Source organism: Aulostomus chinensis, chromosome 19, assembly GCF_037954235.1.
Source record: "Aulostomus chinensis isolate RoL2024-O1b breed Wild chromosome 19, RoL_Achi_v1.0, whole genome shotgun sequence".
NCBI classification, from domain to species: Eukaryota; Metazoa; Chordata; class Actinopteri; order Syngnathiformes; family Aulostomidae; genus Aulostomus; species Aulostomus chinensis.
In genome coordinates this window covers 510,001-530,000 of record NC_141338.1, presented here as the reverse complement: position 1 = coordinate 530,000, position 20,000 = coordinate 510,001, and the positions used below count along the sequence as shown (strand labels likewise).

The 20,000-nt window shown below is 51.7% G+C and overlaps 3 protein-coding genes across 8 annotated transcripts in view; 1 reads left to right on the top strand and 2 right to left on the bottom strand.

Moving 5' to 3' along the window:
• Nucleotides 1-4,871, top strand: part of LOC147243523 (myosin light chain 5-like) — a 13,564-nt gene extending 8,693 nt beyond the window's left edge. Inside the window, exons 4-6 of one of the 3 annotated variants that reach the window (XM_086186489.1) lie at nucleotides 2,077-2,155; nucleotides 2,228-2,307; nucleotides 2,534-4,871. In XM_086186489.1, coding sequence (XP_086042615.1) covers nucleotides 2,077-2,155; nucleotides 2,228-2,307; nucleotides 2,534-2,661 — 287 coding nt within the window. In that variant the 3' untranslated portion in view covers nucleotides 2,662-4,871. Of the gene's footprint in view, nucleotides 1-2,076; nucleotides 2,156-2,227 lie in introns of all 3 variants that reach the window. The other 2 variants (XM_086186488.1, XM_086186487.1) reach the window with 2 other exon arrangements.
• Nucleotides 2,754-11,781, bottom strand: hpse (heparanase). Its single transcript, XM_086186486.1, has 13 exons — nucleotides 11,533-11,781; nucleotides 10,718-10,870; nucleotides 9,599-9,714; nucleotides 9,229-9,357; nucleotides 8,759-8,932; nucleotides 8,441-8,612; nucleotides 7,205-7,252; nucleotides 7,023-7,116; nucleotides 6,840-6,946; nucleotides 5,701-5,815; nucleotides 4,326-4,447; nucleotides 4,097-4,243; nucleotides 2,754-3,662 (listed from the first exon to the last, which is right to left on the bottom strand). Exons 1-13 carry the CDS (start codon nucleotides 11,724-11,726, stop codon nucleotides 3,503-3,505), a joined length of 1,731 nt encoding a protein of 576 aa, XP_086042612.1. The 5' UTR covers nucleotides 11,727-11,781; the 3' UTR covers nucleotides 2,754-3,502.
• Nucleotides 11,782-12,417: 636 nt separating this feature from the next.
• Nucleotides 12,418-20,000, bottom strand: part of helq (helicase, POLQ like) — a 16,328-nt gene continuing 8,745 nt past the window's right edge. Inside the window, exons 11-19 of one of the 4 annotated variants that reach the window (XM_086187505.1) lie at nucleotides 18,796-18,900; nucleotides 18,521-18,722; nucleotides 18,188-18,345; nucleotides 17,837-17,935; nucleotides 16,406-16,579; nucleotides 16,222-16,335; nucleotides 15,367-15,501; nucleotides 15,161-15,291; nucleotides 12,419-12,878 (exon numbers count right to left, since the gene is read on the bottom strand). In XM_086187505.1, the coding sequence (XP_086043631.1) occupies nucleotides 15,169-15,291; nucleotides 15,367-15,501; nucleotides 16,222-16,335; nucleotides 16,406-16,579; nucleotides 17,837-17,935; nucleotides 18,188-18,345; nucleotides 18,521-18,722; nucleotides 18,796-18,900 (1,110 nt within the window). In that variant the 3' untranslated portion in view covers nucleotides 12,419-12,878; nucleotides 15,161-15,168. Of the gene's footprint in view, nucleotides 12,879-15,160; nucleotides 15,292-15,366; nucleotides 15,502-16,221; nucleotides 16,336-16,405; nucleotides 17,696-17,836; nucleotides 17,936-18,187; nucleotides 18,346-18,520; nucleotides 18,759-18,795; nucleotides 18,901-20,000 lie in introns of those variants that run through there. The other 3 variants (XM_086187506.1, XM_086187508.1, XM_086187507.1) reach the window with 3 other exon arrangements.

Sequence of the window (20,000 nt, the reverse complement as noted above, 5' to 3'; positions counted from 1 at the left end):
GAAGGAAGCTTCTGGAAGGGGAGGCAGGGAGAGCAAGCCAGCTTGATGGGGGACTGGATGGTAGACTGGTTCATGGGAGGGGAGGCAGGGAGAGCAAGCCAGCTTGATGGGGGACTGGATGGTAGACTGGTTCATGGAAGGGGAGGCAGGGAGAGCAAGCCAGCTTGATGGAGGACTGGATGGTAGACTGGTTCATGGGAGGGGAGGCAGGGAGAGCGAGCCAGCTTGATGGGGGACTGGATGGTAGACTGGTTCATGGGAGGGGAGGCAGGGAGAGCAAGCCAGCTTGATGGGGGACTGGATGGTAGACTGGTTCATGGGAGGGGAGGCAGGGAGAGCGAGCCAGCTTGATGGGGGACTGGATGGTAGACTGGTTCATGGGAGGGGAGGCAGGGAGAGCAAGCCAGCTTGATGGGGGACTGGATGGTAGACTGGTTCATGGGAGGGGAGGCAGGGAGAGCGAGCCAGCTTGATGGGGGACTGGATGGTAGACTGGTTCATGGGAGGGGAGGCAGGGAGAGCAAGCCAGCTTGATGGGGGACTGGATGGTAGACTGGTTCATGGAAGGGGAGGCAGGGAGAGCAAGCCAGCTTGATGGGGGACTGGATGGTAGACTGGTTCATGGGAGGGGAGGCAGGGAGAGCGAGCCAGCTTGATGGGGGACTGGATGGTAGACTGGTTCACGGAAGGGGAGGCAGGGAGAGCAAGCCAGCTTGATGGGGGACTGGATGGTAGACTGGTTCACGGAAGGGGAGGCAGGGAGAGCAAGCCAGCTTGATGGGGGACTGGATGGTAGACTGGTTCATGGGAGGGGAGGCAGGGAGAGCGAGCCAGCTTGATGGGGGACTGGATGGTAGACTGGTTCATGGAAGGGGAGGCAGGGAGAGCAAGCCAGCTTGATGGGGGACTGGATGGTAGACTGGTTCATGGGAGGGGAGGCAGGGAGAGCGAGCCAGCTTGATGGGGGACTGGATGGTAGACTGGTTCATGGGAGGGGAGGCAGGGAGAGCAAGCCAGCTTGATGGGGGACTGGATGGTAGACTGGTTCATGGAAGGGGAGGCAGGGAGAGCAAGCCAGCTTGATGGGGGACTGGATGGTAGACTGGTTCATGGGAGGGGAGGCAGGGAGAGCAAGCCAGTGTAACAGTAGGGAAGAGGGGGGGGGGGCGATGCAGGCGGCGGTTGGGGCTCTGGTGGATCTGTGGAAACACAGAGAGACTGCGAGACACCAAGGCCAAACTACAAAGTGCAACAAGTAGTGGTAGTGACAGTTCCAAAAATGTGCAGGGAGGAGAGGAGGAGAGAGGGGGAGAGGAGAGGAGAGGAGAGGAGAGGGGGGGAGGAGAGGAGGGGAGAGGAGAGGAGAGGAGAGGAGAGGAGAGGAGGGGAGGGCTCCATGTAACCTGATGTGTCCCCCAGCAGTCTAAGCCTGTAGCAGCATAGCTATCAATGGTTCAGAGCTACCTGAACCAGTCCTGACTGAAGGCTCTGTCATAGAGGAAGGTCTTAAGCCTGGACTTAAACGTAGTTAAAGTGTCTGCCTCTCTGACCCATGGAGAGATGCTGGTTCCACAGTAGAGGAACCGGTACCTGAAGGCTCTACCTCCCAGTCTGTTTTAGAGATACTGGGAGTCACTAACAGAACTGCATTCTGGGAGCGAAGTGCTCTGGTAGGACAGTAGGGACTAATGAGCTCTTTCAGAGAGGATGGAGCTTCATCATTGAGAGCCTGATGAGTCAGCAGAAGGATTTTGAAGTGGATTCTAGATCCTACAGGAAGGAGAGAAGCTAAAGTGGGAGTGATGTGTTCTCTCTTCTAACTCCTGTCAGAACCCTCGCTGCAGCGTTCTGGACCAGCTGGAGACTCTTTAGGGAGTATTTAGGACATCCTGACAGGAGAGAGTTGCAGTCGTCCAGCCTAGAAGTGATAAATGCATGGACCAGTTTTTCAGCATAGCAACGCAAAAAACAGCTGTGCCGCTGGTCAGGACATGAAAGTGTCCCCTGAAGTATTTATACTGCGACTGTCTGCAGAGGAAAGTACCAGCTGAGGTCTTGTCTCTGGTTTGCCTGCAGGTACCGACCCTGAAGACACCATCCTCAACGCCTTTAAAATGTTCGACCCTGATGCTAAAGGCTACGTCCACAAAGACCAGTGAGTCCAAGTGTTCGCTGTCTCGCCGTCACCAGGTTCCTCGCCGCTCACACTCAGTCTTTGTTCTCACAGATTACAGAAGCTCCTGATGACACAAGCAGACAGGTTCACACCTGAGGAGGTAACCAACCAGCCGCCTTGCCTGGACCAGGTTCCTGAGCACCTGAAACGCCGTCTCTCTCTATGCTACCTCTTACACTCACAGCATGAACTCATTTCTCCCATTCTCAAAGAGCAGATATGCATTAGCATCAGTCCAGTTGAAACAAAGTTTCCTGAGGACTCCTGAACCCACCTGCTGGCTCCCGGTGTTCAACCCAAACTACACACACTCCCTTTAGTTGAAACAGAACTTGCTCTCAGCGGCTGTGTGTGTGTGTGTGTGTGTGTGTGTTCACCTGCAGGTGAAGCAGATGTTCCAGTCCTCCAACATCGATGCGGCGGGAAACCTGGACTACAAATCTCTGTGTTACATCATCACGCACGGCGAGGAGCAGGAGGAGTAACGAGCCTGATAATCTGCTGCTCATTTTAATAAAATTGTTTGAGTTCATCGATCACACAAATAAACCCGGCAGAGTTGAGGATTTCCTCTGAATGAACTTTATTTATCAAGCTTACATCAACAGTGCACCAGCAGAACCCCGTCACCGCGAGCTCAGCAGAGCTTCTGAGAAAATCCTCCCCAAAATTCACCCAAATACAAATCAAAGAGATCAAACGGTGAAGCAAACCGGAGCTGTGATCAGCCTCTGAGGTCATGACATCATCCAAATCAGCTGAGCGACACCAGCGTTGACTGGCGCCCTCACAATGGGGACCAGTCTGTTGTCCAGGTTTTCTTTTGCTAGGAAAACAACAGAATGCTACAAAACTACATGCTAATGTGTGACTGGCGCAACAGCATGATGTTGCTACGCCGTTCCAGTGAATAAAGAACCAGCTGAGCGATCTGAACGCCACCGTCAAGGCTGTAAACATGGCGGCGACCAGCAGGACAGTTTACTCACCACACATGGACTTCACAAGTCCCCTGAATCTTTCAACACACTGGGGTGGAAACGACTAACGGGGTCGGTGGTCCCCGAGGCCCCGCCCTTGAAGTGTAAAATGGCACCTATGAGCACGAGACGAGCGAAACGAGACGTCACTTTGTCTTGAAGTCTGTTCACCGTCACCTGGTTTCCGAACCATTTTAGGTGTAAAAATGTCATTCTGATGTCATGTGAACATTAAAACTTTATTGGAACATCAGAGACAATATTTTTGAGCAAAAATATCTCTCCCTGGTTTCTGTGCCCTGAAGGCAACAAGTGAGTCATCGGAGGACGTGATGTACCGGTGATGTCACTGGCACGCGGCCAGCTTAGGGCCGGTGAAGACGTAGAAACCAAGGGAGAAGGCGGGGAGCGTCAGGATTTCTGCTGCCGGCAGTTCCTTCCCTCTCAGGGGGGGCAGAGTTTGATCGTCCACCATCTTCAGAACATCTCCATTGAGCATCACCAACCTGCGAGAGAACGACATCAACTCGTCAGCTGCAGCGAGAGGAGGTCACGTCACCAACGCCACCAAACTGACATCAGCTACCGCCTGTCGAAGAAGTACTCAACCTCTCAGCGGCACCAATGGCGCTGCTGATGACCTACAGGACCGATGAGGATTTAGCTCAAAGACAAAAGAACTCCAAATCCTGGAGAGTAGAAACTGGTTGGTTCTCTGTTGGGAGGAGGAGTGACTTCATCTGGAGATAATGATGTAACGAGCGGCGCCGTCACGAGCTGCCGCTCCGGATCCGTTCCATCTCTCTCTCTCTCCCAGCATGAGACTCAGCAGTTTGGTCATGTGACACGTTCTCATTAACAGTTAAGTGATCTAACGTGACATCACATGACCAGAGGGGAGATTGGGCTAACAGGAGATGAATGCTTGTATTTACACCACCTGGACGTGAGTCCTTTCTGGCCCTTTGCGTCAGACTCCAGGACAAAAGCGTCCACTGTGCTGGTGGACAGCGGCGGCGGCAGAGAGATCCTGGCCGGCTTCCTGTTCATGTTCATGGTCATCAACGTGACCGCCCCGGATCTGTAACTGGAGAGGAAACGACCACAGCCATGACGCTCGGTACGTGACGTGAACTGAAGATGTGACATTAAGACAAAAGACCAAGTACCTCCTGGTGGTGCAGTGCAGGTAGACACGCACTTTTGGGCGTTTGGAGAAAATAGAAAACCCCTGGACTGCCAGAACTTCGGGTCCCACCAGTCTCTTGTAGAGAAGAGACAACCAGTAGTCCTGGAAGAGGACAGAGCGTCAGCGGAGGGGAAGCCCTGACAGCAGCAGAAGAGTTGTTCTTGTCCACTTTGGGGAGCAGAGACGAGCTTTAAACAACGCTACAGTTAAGATGCTAACGTGCTAGTAAACATTCGCTCATTAACATCCAGCAGAGAAACTTCTGAGTACGGAATGACTAGTGGGGTTCCTCAGGGTTCCATTCTCCGTCCATTAGATTTCATGTTTGCGTGCTATTAACTACGGCTCTTGGGAAAGAAATAATATTTTATCAAATCAATTACTTTTTCTACAACAAAAGGCATTAAAAGATACTCGTACATTAGTAAAGCAATCAATAAAAATCAATGAAAGCAATCACTTAAAAGCTGACGTTCTCATTTAACCAAAGAATCTCACCCTCCATGTGAAAACGCTACTTAGAAAAGAGAATTTTAGAATCTCAAATTCAGAATTTGATCATTTCCACTGTTCGTTCTCCACCTGTCATTTGGTATCTGCTTTTAGCTCCGACTCGTCCGAGTCTGAGTTTACTTCAATATTCATTCTACCCAAAAACTACTTTCTGTCCAAGTATTTCCTGTTCTGACGCGTCGGGGCACTGAGGGTCTGCGTGTAGTTCTCCCAATACACTTGTATTCATTTCAAATTGTAAGCTCGCCTTGCAAGTACGAGCAGAACCCCAACTGTTGACCGACTGGTACCAAACGACCCATATTCCAGCTACAATATCTATCCAGTTTTCGTGTTGATGGACCGACTGTTGTAAAGATATACAGTGACCAGGTTTTACTGCATATACAGGAAGTACTTTAATTATAACTCATGGGATTTTAAGGATATCAAAATCCTTTTGAGAGCTCTTAGTCACAAGTGGCCATAGATCACCAGAGCAGAGCTTCATGCTTGTCAGACACAGACCCTGAGTTTGACAAAATCAGGTTCAGCATTTTAGAAAACTGCCCTATGAGCAAATGTGGGCCAAATTCTGTCACCAGGTTCCACCCACGCCAGCCAGCCTGGGGCCTCCAGGCGAGCCATCGGCCCAAATGCCTTTGCCATGATTCCAGTGCCGCCTACCGCTCTGAAATTGTATATGATTTTGTGTCAGGCATGGACGGCCCATTCTAGAACGGCTCCTGGGAGGGGCCGGGAGTGGTCCAGTACCAGTGGTACCTGCCTGCTCGGACATGGACCCTAAAAATCCAACCTGTTACAGCACATGAAGAAGGTTGGTTGGTGCCGGTAGAACTCACAGGAAGAGGATCCATGTTGTCATCCAGTAGGTGGTAACTGCCAGAACCGATGAAAGTCTGTCTCATCACCACGTTCAGGCCCAGTTTGGCTGCCAGGCCCAGTTTGTCCATCCACCTGAGGACGCACACAGCACCAGTGAGATTCTGGAGACTGAGTGTCGACAGGAGCTGCTGCTTCTTTGGATTCCCACAGAGACGTATCAGGAAGACGCAGCGGCTGATCGCAGACTTGTCAGGGAGACAAAGGCTGCGTTCCGATCAGCACGGTACTCCCTGCTCCCTGCTCAGGGAAGACCCTCGTCGTCAAAGTTCCTCCATTCGGAACACCCTGCTACGTCATCAGCGCATTCCTCACTTCCTTTGGTCTTCACCAAAATAAAACATTACATGCGCTACAAAATAAAACTGCCTTCACAGAACACACATGACCCTTCATTTGACTTTTTATTGTAATGCACTTCCTGGAACATCACATCATGGAACAACGAAACGTCATAAATGTTCTTGTTGATTAAACGTGATTTGAGAAATGTACGATTTGTTTGGTCGCTCTTAAAAACATTGTTCAGCAGGTTCCTCTGCTGTGATGCTGGCCAGTGTGAGAAGCCAAGACTTGCTCGTTTATACCTGCTATGTCATTAAAAACAATAATGATGCGCCGAAAATTACGATTGGAGAGGCACGAAATAAATGTTGCTGCTAAATTTGATCAACATTGTGGAATTGTTGTGCAGGTGATGGAGCTCGCGACCGTACTTACACACACAAATGAATTCATTTTTTAAATTCGCCATTATTTTCCAGGCTCGGACGCACGTCTGCCACCGCTGGTCAGTTTTTTTATTTTCCGCGCCGCACGGACACCGCAATGCATCATGGGGAATCTTGCTTGTCAACTTCCGGCGAAGTGTACAACAGTGGTTCCCTGTACCGTGCTCAGTTCCCTTTGAAGTGTTCCCTGCGGTTTGGAACCTCAGTTAAGATGGCTGTGTACCGTGCGCAGGGAACTGCAGGGCGATCGGAACGCAGCAAAAGACACAGCCATCTTCACTTGGTCCCAACCAGTTTAGACCGCAACCGACTAGGTCTCCGTTCTGCTGAGACTCGTCTGGCTGAGGGTATGACTGGGACCAACTCACATGAATCCAGCGACAAATGAGTCGGAAAGGCCTGCAGCTCCGCCCCCGTAAGCTGAGCCTGTCTCTCCCAGCCACACCGGTTTCCCTGGTGACGTCTCATTCACCAACTGCACCAGAACACAGACCCGCTTCAAAATCTGGACCTCACCTGCTCACCTGACCCGCATCACTGAGCTTCCTCACCTCAAGGACTTCATTGATCTTCCCCACCAGGGTGTCCAGAACCTTCGGGTTCATGAAATCCTCCATGGACGAGTTCTTGCCATCAATGTAGTAACTAAAAAAATAAGTAGTTAGAGAGGAGACTGACAGAACCAAGGTTCTAGAGCTTACTGGCCATCCTGGTCAGGTTTAGGTGGACTCACTGGTGCCAGGTGCAGGCGTCGATGGCCTTTGACCCACTCTGCAGAAACCTGAAGGACACACACGGCGCTCAATGACACTTGTGACACTAGAGGTCATCAGGTCTAAAAATGCAGACTTGTTGGTGAAGCAGATCAGAGGCTGCCACGGAAACGTTTCTGACAGACCGGAGGAGGAGCTATGACATCACTTCCTCTTCACGGGACAAGTTTGTCCTCTTTTCAACTTTTGCAGGTTTTTGGGGGATTTTCAAACTTTGATCAATTGTTGATCACGAGTCCAGACGTCTGAGGAGGACGAGCGGTTGGTTGTTATTTTTCATGATCGAGTGAAAAAATAATAAATCTCTCAAACTATTTTTGACAAGATTCTATCAGTCACCATGCAAACTTTTGTGAAGATCAAAATGGGCGTGGCCTAAATACCAAATGTGGGCAATTTAATGTGCAATGCACACCTGGAACCCCACAGGCACCGAAGCTCCTTGGACAGCTGAATCCTTGCGTAGCAAAGATGCTAATGTGCAGGACTCGACTTCAGCGGCTGTTTTCCAGCCTGAGAGAACCAGTCGCACCAGTGGAGTTGACGCCTGCAGCGCCGCTCACATGACGCTCTGATGTGATTATGGTGGGAGTCCCATTAGTCTGGTCATGTTTCGACAGGAGCTGCGCAGGAATGCCAGCCGTCAAACCCACATCTACAGCACAAGCTGGAGCAAACTCCTGAGGAGTAGTAGAACAAACGCGACATTCATTTTTCACATTTTGATTAAGAAGGCCAGCTCTGTCATGGGGTGTCCCCTGGACCAGTGGACATGGGGGGGGGGCTCCGGCTTCAGTGACCGGCTCCTCCTCCTTCGTGTGTGGAATAGAGGTTCCACAGGTCCCTCCTATCTGAGGCTGTCAGACTGGACAACAGGCACTGGTCCCAGTAAACCCCCTCCCCTACCAGACCCTGGCCAAATACTTAACACTGAACTGGGCAATAGCCAACACAACACTTGTGCTGCTAACGTTCATTGTAGTTGTTTGTAGTTATGATAGAGTATTACAGTAGTTTTACTGCAATTTATTGTAGTTTCTTCTATTTATTGGTCTGTCTTTTTCTGCTGCTGTCACAGGGACAATGTCCCCACTGTGGGACGAATAAAGAGCATTACCATGCACCGTCGCTGCGGTGATGTCATGACCTAGACACGCAGGCTAAATAATCCTGTACGCAGCTGGATGTGTTCTCACCCCTCTAAGATGTAGGTCTTGCGGTCTCGCGGCTGGCTTACATCCGGCCCAAACAGTCCGGCGTTGTTGTACAGTTTGGACTGTGACATCAGACCTCGCAGGTGAAGGAAATCCTTCGCCAGCTGGTTTCCACTCAACCGAATGCCCGCCTTTTTCTGGTAGCTGTTGGGTTCTGAACATAAACACATGACGTCACATCCAGAACAGAAACGGACTGAAACAGCGTCCGCAAACATGAACGTGTCCAACGACTCAGCAACAAAATCATCAATTAACAATCAGGAGCTGTCACGGAAGAGGAGTGAGGCGATGGCCTACCGTTGCCCAGCTCCCACGCCATCTGGTACTGTCTGGACTCACAGTACCGCAGCAGCAGCTGAGCATTGCTGCTGTTCCAGGTGTTGTTGGCGGTTCGCAGCAGAGCGTTCAGTCCGAAGATCAGATCCAAGCCCGTAGAGTTGGCGAAGGAGTACAGCTGATCGACTGTGAGCTCTGCCGAGAGACGAGGACAGCGTGAGACAGACCAGGATGCTGTTGGTCAGAGCCAACTGACAGCGTCAGCCACCAGGTGAATCTGTGGGCTACTGCAGCTGACGAGCTCATCTGGGGATTATTTCAGTGCATTGGGTCATAAAAGGTCAGAATGTCTTGAACCGGGTTGATCAGCATTTGCCAGAAGCTTCAACATCTGTCAATCTGACGCTCCAATAATCTGTTAAGAAGCTGCAACCAGGCAATTTTAGGGTCAGCTCTTTAAAAATGAACGAAAGATTCCCTCAAACTCAAACCTGAGAACTTGACTTGCTTGAACTTATTCTGCTTCTCTTCCACCATCAGCGCCTCCATGAAGACGGGCAGCTGCTTCCTCAGTTTCATCTCCCGCCACTGCGGCAGCGTCTCCTCCACCAGCAGCCGCGCTGAACACAACAGAGCACCGGCAAGCTTAGCTAGGCTAGGCTAGGCTAGGCAAGGCTAGGCTAGATCAGACCATGTACCCAGTCCAATGTTGTCAATAAGTACATGACTTGACTTGTTCCCACCCTTTGAATCATTGCTATGGGACCAGTTTCATAGCTGCAGCAGGTTTTTCTCCCTCTACGGCCCCTCCAGGGCTCTCTATTCAACTGCTGATGACCCCGCTGCTGTTGCCATGGTTACCTGATGGCATCCGTTGGTGGTGCTGTGGAATGAAGGTCATGAAGTCCTGTTTGCTTCCTCCGAACCTCGCATACGCTGGCATCAACCCTCTAGCCAGCGTCCGGACCTTTGGAGAGCTGCAAGCATTCAAGTTGAGATGAGACTCAACGCCATCATGATCCTGACGGCAATGAAGACGACAGGCGGCGCTCTCTTTGATCACGTGACCCAATTATTAGATTATTTTTGATATTTCCTACGTTAAAAACCTGGAACAAGTTCATTGAGTGCAAGACCAAAAAATCTCATCATCAGCGAGGAAGGAACCAAAGGTGATGGAGTTCAGAGTAGCGCTGAGGGCGGGGCCTAAATCTGGCACCTCCATTGTGTCACATGACAGATATTGACCCCTTTAATGGCTCCGATCACCAGTTGGGTGATTCCAGTTGTCCCAGCAACACAAGCAGGAAGGAGGAACACGACAAAAGATTCTGACCTTCACGCAACAGAACCAAAACGTGCAAACGTCTCCGACAGGAGGGACGCGTCTTCCTGCTTGGCTCACGCCACGTTTCGTCAAGGTAACGCTACCTGACTCAGCCAGGTGAGCTGCTGCTGCCCCAGGAGCGGAACTCAATGAATGAATGTTTTAAAAAAGGCAGAGAAACCACTTCAATAATCTACAATGATGCCACGATGAGGCGCAGAACTCTGGCGACCTCTCCGGGACCTGCAGCAGGTGGTTTGTTTGTCAGGGAAGTTACGTCTGGCGGTGCAACACATTTTCTGCGGCGGTGGAAGGAGGGCCAAGTCACCCTGAGGCCTGGTCTGACCTCCTACCTGGAGTCACCTGGGTGACTCACTCGACAGCGACTTGTGTTACTGTCACAGAAGAAAAGGGAACAAAGCGGACGTGGGTTCCTGTCAGACACAGAACAGAGAACAAGAGCTGTTCATGAAACGTCCGCTCACGTTTACATAACCCCGGGCCACAGGGACCGACCGGAACACGTGATCAACTGCTGCTGATTGCGTCGAACCTGCCGGCTCCTGTCATCACTTCCTCGTGAACCGTCTCGGTGCCATCTGTCTGACTCAAGTCAACCCCTGTGGAGGAAGTCTCAGCTGATTGGCTCCTACCTGAGCAGGTACATGAACTTCTCCTTTCCCGCCAGGCCGGCCGGCAGAGTGATGGACAGAAAGCGGCGGTCCACCCGGCGGAAGACTCGTCCCACGTCCACGTCCACAAAGACATCGGCGAGCCAGGACATGTTACAACGAATGTTTCGGTCTCTGCGGCCGAACGTGTGGCACAAGAGGAGAACAAAGGTAGAGACGTTAGAGAGAAAAGTAGCGGGCCGAGCAGCGCGGGACGTCCGCTTGGCGCCGAGGCACGTTTGGCTCCACGCAGCTGACCAGAGGCAGAACCGCCACGGTGGAGAGTTTGTGGATGAACCATTCGTGGGCCGTTCTGTCAGGGGGGTCTGTAGACCAGACAACTGGACCAGAACCGGTATTGATTGGACTTGGTACTGTGGTACGAATGTTGTAAGGTTTTGGCCCCACCTCTCGAACGTCAGGGTTTTTACATCTGGAGCTCCTGGATTCAGGATTTTGCGATTTCGCTGTAAAGGTGCGGGGTCAAATGGGCGTGGCCTATCTCAGGTGGCGCACTCTCCAGGTAATGGAGGAATAATAGATTTTACTTGGTGACGTTTTCCATGCGAGCGAGGAGCGCAGATGAGGAATTCACGGATAGCGCCACCTGCCGGTGCGCATGCGTATCAATTCATGTTTGATGCACGAGCGAGTTTGAAAAGCGCTCGTCAGTGGAACAAACATGACTTTATTTTTCTGAACGGCAGGAGCAGAACCAGTACTGATGAGCAGAACCAGAACCAACCCGAGACTCAGGACGCTTCTCCCCAGACTCGCGGCTGGTTGACGGAACTAACCTCAGCAGCGACGTGAACTTCTCATCCGTGATCAGACTCTCGTCCAGCGTGGCGGACAGGAAACGCCGGTCCACCCGGTGCTGGACCCGGCTGACGTTCGCCGACACGCTGGTGACGTCAGCGGAGTTCCCGCCATCACCCGCCGATTGACCACAGAAAACAGAAAACACGAACAAGAGCAGCAGCGCCTCCATGACCCGAGCTGAGACCCGAGAGAACTGACCCGGGACTTCCTGCTCGCTGCTTTATCCTCTCCCTCCCTCCCCCTCTCTGTTTCTCTCCCTCCCTCACTGTTTTTCTCCCTCCCTCCCCCTCCCTCACTCCTAGACCCTATGCATGCCTGTCCACACCCCCATGTGAGCTCACCTGGAGAGGGAACAGCCCCCCCCCCCAAATAAAAACCTTCCACATAAGCCAGCAGGAAAATGAGCCGAAAATAAAATCAATCCATGAACAAGTCGACAGAGTGGAGACCAGACGGGTCCTGCAGGGTGATGCGGGTCGGCTGTGCTGGGTTGTCTGGCTGGCGCTGGTGGAAGCCCAGACACCGCTGGGTGACGCTAGGATCCCAGTTCTCGGCTGCTCAGCAGACACGTTCGCTTGCCGCAGACCCGGAGTCCTGTGATTCTCTGAAATTCGGCCTGGGTCCAGGGGGTCAGGTCCGACCACCTGGACCCAGGTCTCTGACCCAGCAGGTGTGGACTGGTTAGAAGTGAAACCAGAGGTAAATGAAGAGTCCAGATGAAAACTTTAGTGGGACTAAACATGGCGGCTTCAGTCTGAGCGGCTCGGGTCCACAGCCTCACAAGTCCTGGAGGTGGAGGAACCAGATGTGCAGGTCAAAGACCCAGCAGAGGGAAACTGCTGGGCTTGGTCTCTGCCGGGAACCATCCAGGGCGGCGGCGGCCTTGATGGCGAGGTTCAGAGCAGGTTTGATGCTTCAAGCAACACGTCTTCATTTTGTTACATTTTCTTAAAATGTGTCTCAGTGAGTGACAGGTTTATTTTATTTCTAACCACATTACTCATTTATGACATCACAGATAAAAAGGAACCTTTCACAAAGGTCAGGAGACTTTCACGACGGCGATCTGGACAAAACAGCTCATGAGTTGTCAAGGGTCTGTTGCCATGACAACAAGATGGGAGCTTTTAAAATGCTAGTTCCAGTCACCAACTGTACGCGTGAGCGCGCGTGGCCTCGTCCGTCTGCTGGTGGGACTGTCGCGTCTGCATCACTTCCTGGGTCATCAGCTGGTCACTCAGGATCGTCGTTCCTGATCAGGAACCTCTGAAGGAAACCTCCTCATAAATGGCTCAGATGTCCACTGGGAGCCAAGGATGACCTGAAAATAATGCAGAGGTCAGAGGTCAAGGTCATGTGAGAGGCACACATCAGACATCAGACTTTAAACTTCTCCAGGAAGCTACGCTTGATTTTAATTTCCTAAATGAACTGGAGTGTTGGGACCTGGCCCCCTGGCCCCCTGGGCCCCCGGGCCCCCTGGCCCCCTGGGCCCCCAGGCCCCCTGGCCCCCTGGGCCCCCAGGCCCCCTGGCCCCCTGTGCCCCCGGGCCCCCTGGCCCCCCGGGCCCCCTGGCCCCCTGGGCCCCCGGGCCCCCCGGGCCCCGAAGCACGACAGGATCGATCAGGTTGATCACCATCAGAGACCACGACTCCATTCTCTCCTCTGCTCACCTTTTCTCTAAAGGCCTGCAGTCGCTGAGGACAGAGCCTGAACTAGAATACAGTAAAATGAGGAAGTAGCTGAAAGTGAGTACATGTACTTCATATGTACTTCATAGCCTGTCTACTTCAGTTCACAACACGCCTCAGTTTGTATTTGTTCATCGTGGTTTTGGAACCTCTTGCTTGTGTTCACCTGAGGTTAGTTCCGCTCCCTGGTTTCACGCCGTGGTTAGCGTGCTGGCGGCGGCTCTGGCTGCTATGTGTTAAGGTCAGGTTGCTCAAGAGCACTGAGAGCGCCTGCAGCCATCTTGGCGGCTCACAGCAGCATAAACAGCTGTAATTAAGGTGGATAATGGATGAATGGCAGCCCTGTTGCTGCTCGGGGGCCACGCCTCCTGCTGTTGTGTAACAGCTCCAAGCCTGATGGCCACCTTGCATCAGCTCAGGCTTCAGTGAGCGTGTGTGAGCGTGTGTGAGCGTGTGTGTGCGTGTGTGTGTGAGTGGGAGAGAGAGATGGACTTGTTACTTCTTAACTCGGGTTTTCAAACTTGCTCTGTTCTTGTCCCCTCAAACCTCATCACACAGCGCTCTGTGGATGATGTCATCATGTTTACCTTCTTCAACACCTGGGGCGTTTATGGTTTGTTGATGTCTACGGCGGCTTGGAAGAGACACGCCAACATTCCAGGACAAAACATAACACGATGAATGTTAATGTGAAAAGGTCCTTCCTAAATTTTCCATTTCAACTACAGAAGTTGATGCTAATGTTTCTTAGCTCACCAGTTAGCGACACATTTGCTCACTGGTGCAACAGTTTGATGTGATAAAGGCTCAATGGCGCTCCTTCCTCTCCTCCAGGATAAATCCCACTGTCACATGACCCTCATCCACCAGAGAGCAAAAACAAACATGGCGGCAGTGGAGAGCTGGATGATGGATCTGCCACATCATAAATATGGACGCAATTTTTTTAGAGCGCTTTTCTACCTTAGCGGCACTCCAAGCTCTTGACAGTGTCGTCTCATTCACCCGTTCACACAGACACACACACACTCACACACTGATGGTGGAGCTGCCATGCAAGGCACCAACCTGCTCATCAGGACCAATTATGGGTTCAGTATCTTGCTCAAGGACACTTGGACATGGTCACCAGAGGATCGAACCAGCGACCCTTTGGTTGCTAGACGGCCCCTCTACCCCTGAGCCATGCCGCCCACATGCCGGACATTTCCAACCAAACTGGCCTCAAAATGATGGCGGGAGACTGACTTACTTCCTGTCTTGCATGCCAACGTCCTCGTCGCTCACTGAAAGATCATTATGACTGCTATATAATGAAAATGTTTGTGTGTACTGATAGTTAACTCATACTACCATGCTAACAGACTAAAACAACATGATACACACGGTTTACAATTCGCACACAACAGCAAGATGGCGTCCGTATGACACCTTCCCTGCCCCGCCCCCAAACAGCCATTTTACACTCAGGAGAATTGATGGATCAACTTCCATCGTCATCTTCCGCTTATTCCTACACATTAAGGGTTGCGGGGGGTGGAGCCTATCCCAGCGTCTACGGGCGAGAGGCAGCCTTCCCCCTGGACAGGTCCCCAGTCCATCACAGGGCCAACATAGAGAGACGAACACCCATTCACACTCACATTCATACCTACGGTCAATTTAGAGAATCAATCAGCCTCGTCCCCAAATTGATGTCTTTGGACTGTGGAGGAAGCCGGAGTACCAGAGAGAACCCACGCAGGAACAGGGAGAACATGGAGACTCACCCAGAAAGATCCCGTGCCCGAGCCGGGACTCAAACCTGGAACCTTCTTGCTGTGAGGCCACAGTGCTGACCACTGCACCACCGTGCAGCCCGATGAATCAACTTATTGGGATTATTTTCAAAAGAAGAACTAGGAGAGTTTACCAGGAGAATTAAGCTTCTGTGTCCCTGCAGAGCTCAGGTGAGTCACGGTGAGGCTGCGGGAGGTCTGGGGGCGTGGTCAGCAGGGTCTCCACCTCCTCCTGAAGTGCTGCAGCTTTTTCATTCAGAAGCATCTGGAAAGCAGAAGCATCATCATCATTTTCACCGCCATCATGAGTGTTGTGAAGCAGCGCGGGCCGTCGACTCACCTTGGCTGAGGCCACAATCTGATGTGCCTGCTTCCTGTACAGGTTCTCTACGGCCCTGCTCAGAGCCGCAGGATCGGCGTTGGCCAGGTGAGCGAGCGTCTTATAACCAGCGCTGTACAGCCGCTTCGCCCTCGACTGATACAAACAACTGTTATTAGTAACATGCGTCTCAACAGTGGATCGCCATGGAAACACAACCTAGGGGGAACAGGTCTGAACCAGATCGCAGGGGCAGCCCTCACGTCCTGTGTCGTCGGGACGTCATTCAGCAACATGCAAGTGCTTCCGGCGTCCCAGCGGTGGCCGTGCGTACTTCCGCTCCCAAGTGTTCACACAAGGTTAGGTTAGGTTAGGTTAGGTTAGGTTAGGTTAGGTTAGGTAACCCTAACCCACCATTTTTCGGAATCATTCTCTCCGATCACGTCCAACCTTTGATATTTAGAATTTTCAATGGGAATGATTATGTCACCACTGCCTGAGTGGAAACACAATAACCAATCAGAAAGCAGTTGTGGAGCAGCTGGCAATGTTGCCAGGCAACAGTAAACATAGCAGCCCTTATGCTAGCGTTAGCAAACACTTGTGGTGGCGCCTTGAACGTGAACATGTCTGCATCCATACTCGTTCTCTACACCATGTTGCATCACTTTGTTTACACGTGCATCCTCGTGAGATCATGTGAGAGGAATGGTCGTAGTCCGAGCTCCGCCCCCTTCCCCACAACCTCCTGAATAAAACCGTGTGTACAGGTTAGAGGTTGGAAGTCTATCACTGAGTCAGTCCTCAACCGTGGTCAGGATGTTTCACGCCTCTGGTGGAGTGTGTGACACTGAACCAAGAGTCTCAAGAGCTGACCTCCATGACCCCGGCCACCTCCATCAGGGGGATAAGCTCCGCCTTCACACAGTAGCTGAGCCGTCGCGTCAGCTCCGCCAGCAGTGCTCGCAAGGGCCACAGCTCGTCCAGCTCCTGGTCAGACACACAACTGTCAGCTGGGTGAGGACAGGTGAGGTCAGGTTTGCGTGCCGGGGCTCCATACCTCTGTGAAGCGCAGCACGCAGCAGCAGAAGGCCGACGTGGAGCTGAGGAGTGTCTGGACGAAGCCGCGAGTCAGCTGGAACCTGTCAGCCACAGTCCACAGGTTGGTCTCCTTCAGGAGTGAGAAGAGCACCAGCGCCAGGTACATCCGCTTCACCACCTCCAAACTGACGCTCTGAAACACACCAATCACTGAAGGCTCTGCTCCCTGCTGCCATGCACCTGTCGGGTTCTGCTTAAACCACACTGCAGACTTGACTTTACTCTGGAGCGCTGGTGTGTGTTCACATTGACACCTCACGTATCATCAACATGCATCCATGTTGGCACGCTGTTTCGCTCCATTATCATCACGTCGTGCCGGTCAGAGTCTCAAGTGTCATGATGAGCATTTGTCTGAGTGACCTTCAACTGTAACTGAAACTGCAGCATCAGTCAGTCGAGTCTTCAGAAATAAATAAGATGGAACATAATCATCTCCCACTATTGGGGATCAAATTCTTCTCCTGCCATCAGCTGACAACATGGCCCTAGAACCCAGAACCTTAGAGGCAGCTGGAGGACCAGACACACACTTGGATAGTTTTTCTCCCATCAGCCTTCATGAGCTCAGTTCAATAATGTCCTCCTCTAAACCTCCACCTGTCTCCTAGACCCCATCCCAACTAAGCTGCTCCAAGACTCTCTCCCCTCGTTAGCCCCTCCCTCTTAGATATGATCAATGTGGCGCTGGTATCTGGTTCCGTCCCTCAGTCCTTTAAAGTAGCAGGAATCAAGAAGTTCCTACCTACATGTTGTCAAACTGACTTGACTAATGGCGCCTTCAGGTGTGTGTGTTTGCATGTGTGTGGTTTATTAAAAAGTGGACCAGCTCGTTCACGTGCCTGACGGTTGATTGACTGACGCGTTGTGGTTCTTCACCACAAACCAATTCCCACTCTGTTCAAACGTCTGCTGTCAGTAGTTTGGTCGCTGATGTTGATAAATAGAGCAGAAATGAGTGGCGAGGCTGATGAGAGTTTTGCAGATACTTGGATGAATCAAATGTCAGGAGCCGACTGCAGCAGCAGCGTCTGTGTCCTCCCTGAAGTTCTCTTCCCTCTCGAGTCGTCGTCCGGGGGCCTACACGGACCCTTCACTGTGGTCCAGTCAAGGCATTTTACTTCTACGTTTGTTTACCAGAGGGCCGGAGGCGGCGCCTTTCATGATGCAATTCCAACAACGGCAGGCGTAGTGGAGCGAAAGGTTTTGGGAATCTGAGTTACTGATAGTTGAATAACTGAGGCCTCCACTGGAATAAGAGAGCCGGAAGTATGGGGTTAGCAGAATGTGCAGCTAGCAGCCACTCATGGCTGTGGCACTGAGGCAGAGCTTCAGTCTCACTGCTGGATTCCTTTCATCGTCAGCTTGCATCAGGTTGGTAGCATCCTACCTTTTTCACGGTCTGTCCTGCCGCTTTTCGAGCAACAAAACTCTCCGGCACGCCGACAGCTCCGGACATCTTCTGCTCAGCAGCCGACAGCAGGGTGAACTGAAACACACAACATACCTGATGGTTCCTGAAGCTCCAGGTGTGACCACACCTGGTCTGTTCACGTGGAACAAAGAGACAATTTTTGCCTGGTGCCATTTTCCCCTAGAGTAAACATTGCCATATGTGGCTCCATGACATCACCGCTCTGGATAACCAGGACCTGGTGCCCGTCTTTTATCACCAACTCACTACAGCTGTATGAAGCCAAAACATGAAGGAGGCGCTGAAGTCCACCTAACACTCCTGCACCTGTGTGTAGAAGGTCATCCAGTTGGGCTTGCACTGGGAGATGAGGTCATAGGGCGTCACCAGGTAGACCAGGTGGAGGAAGCTATTAAGCTGCAGACCCTCCAGACCTCTACTGAGGTCTCTGTAGAGCACGTCACTGTAGGTCAAGTCCACCGAGCCTGCCGACGACAGACGGAGTCACAACAGAGCTGGATTAAAGACTGGCAGGACCTCCTTCTGGGAGGACTGCAGAGGAGCTTGAAAGCCCAGTGATCGCACCTCTTCCTCTGCTTCTGCTGCTAGTGAGAACGAGGGCCAGCACTGGAGGCCGCATGCATGTCTCTCCAGATTTACCTTTGTACGTAGCATTGCCCAGACGGGTGACCTGAAGCGCTTCACCATCTGCTGTCGTGGTGATAAGACCTTTGTCCTGCAGGAGACGGACCGACCGCAAGATGACGTCCCACAGACTCGTTTTGACACACAACTGCTCCTGCTGGACATACAGCAGAGTCCCACGTAGGAAGTCCAACATCTGGTCCAGTGACTGAGCGACCTGCACCCAAATACCACCGTTAAAGGGTCCAGGGATCTGCCACCAGAGGAAAAGACAGCTACATCACATTTACTTTGAGTCCAACGAGCGACAGGATGAGACTCTGGATGCCTCGTTCCTCGTCCTGCAGCAGGTTACTGTAACAGTTCTCCATCGGGGTGCAAACAAGCGTCTTCGCCTGGAACGCAACACATGGATGGAAATATTAAGGGGACACGACCACTTTTAGAGAATTATTGTCCATCATCACCAGAGCTCCTCTAGGGGGCTGAGACCAAGCCTAGCTAGTTTAGCACAATGAATGGTAGTGGGTGGGAAGTGTTAGCATACTGCCCTGAGCCCTACCTTGTATGATGCATTGTGGGAAATGTTGTCCACTCTCAGGTCTAATGAACCTCATTTTTGGAGGAGCAGCAGTTGCGTCTCCTAGGCTGAACGTGTTGACGAGCCCTTTCTAATCAAAGTCAAGTCAGTTTTATTTGTACAAAGAGCAGGTCCAGCACAAGAACCTCAGTTTATCAGAGTTTAATAAAGGAAATGATGGTCCTCCATGTTTCCTGTCCTTCAGACAGGCCTCCAGTTCAGTCAGCTGGTTTGTTCCATGTGGATCATTGATGAGTTCAGCTGAGTGTCGTCTGCATAGCAGTGAACATTAATGGAGTGTTTCCTGATCATGTGACCTGAGGAAGCAGGTACAGGGTGAAGAGGACTGGTCCAAGCACAGAGCCTTGTGGAACACCAGAACTGACTGTAGTGGTCTCAGAGGAACCATCATTAACTAGTACCAACTGAGATGACCTAGTAAATATGACCTGAACCAGTTTAGTGTGGTTCCTTTAATACCAGTGACAGGTTCCAGTCTCTGTAGAAGGATATGGTGATCAATGGTATCAAAGCTGCACTGAGATCTAATCAGACCAGCACAGAGACCAGTCCCTCATCTGGTACCAGTAGGAGGTCACTGGTACCTTTGACTAGTTCTGTTTCTGTGCTAGGATGAACCTGGAACCTGACTGAATCCTCCAACCAGCTGTTGCTGTGGAGAAGTCACAGAGCTGTTTAGCAGCTGCTTTCTCCAGAACCTTGGAGAGAAAAGGAAGATGTGATGTTGGTCTGTAGTTGGTAGAACTTCTGGATCCAGGCTTGTTTTTGAGGAGGGTTTAATTCCTGCTACTTTAAAGGACTGAGGGACGGAACCAGATACCAGCGCCACATTGATCATATCTAAGAGGGAGGGGCTAACGAGGGAAGAGAGTCTTGGAGCAGCTTAGTTGGGAG

Bases quoted from the DNA above. Each gene is read 5' to 3' on its own strand.
- hpse (XM_086186486.1), bottom strand. From the start codon at position 11,726: ATGGAGGCGCTGCTGCTCTTGTTCGTGTTTTCTGTTTTCTGTGGTCAA. The intron at 10,871-11,532 runs GTTAGTTCCGTC...GTTCGGCCGCAG, and splicing joins AAGTTCACGTCGCTGCTGAG to AGACCGAAACATTCGTTGTA. The intron at 9,715-10,717 runs GTAGGAGCCAAT...GAATGCTTGCAG, and splicing joins AAGTTCATGTACCTGCTCAG to CTCTCCAAAGGTCCGGACGC.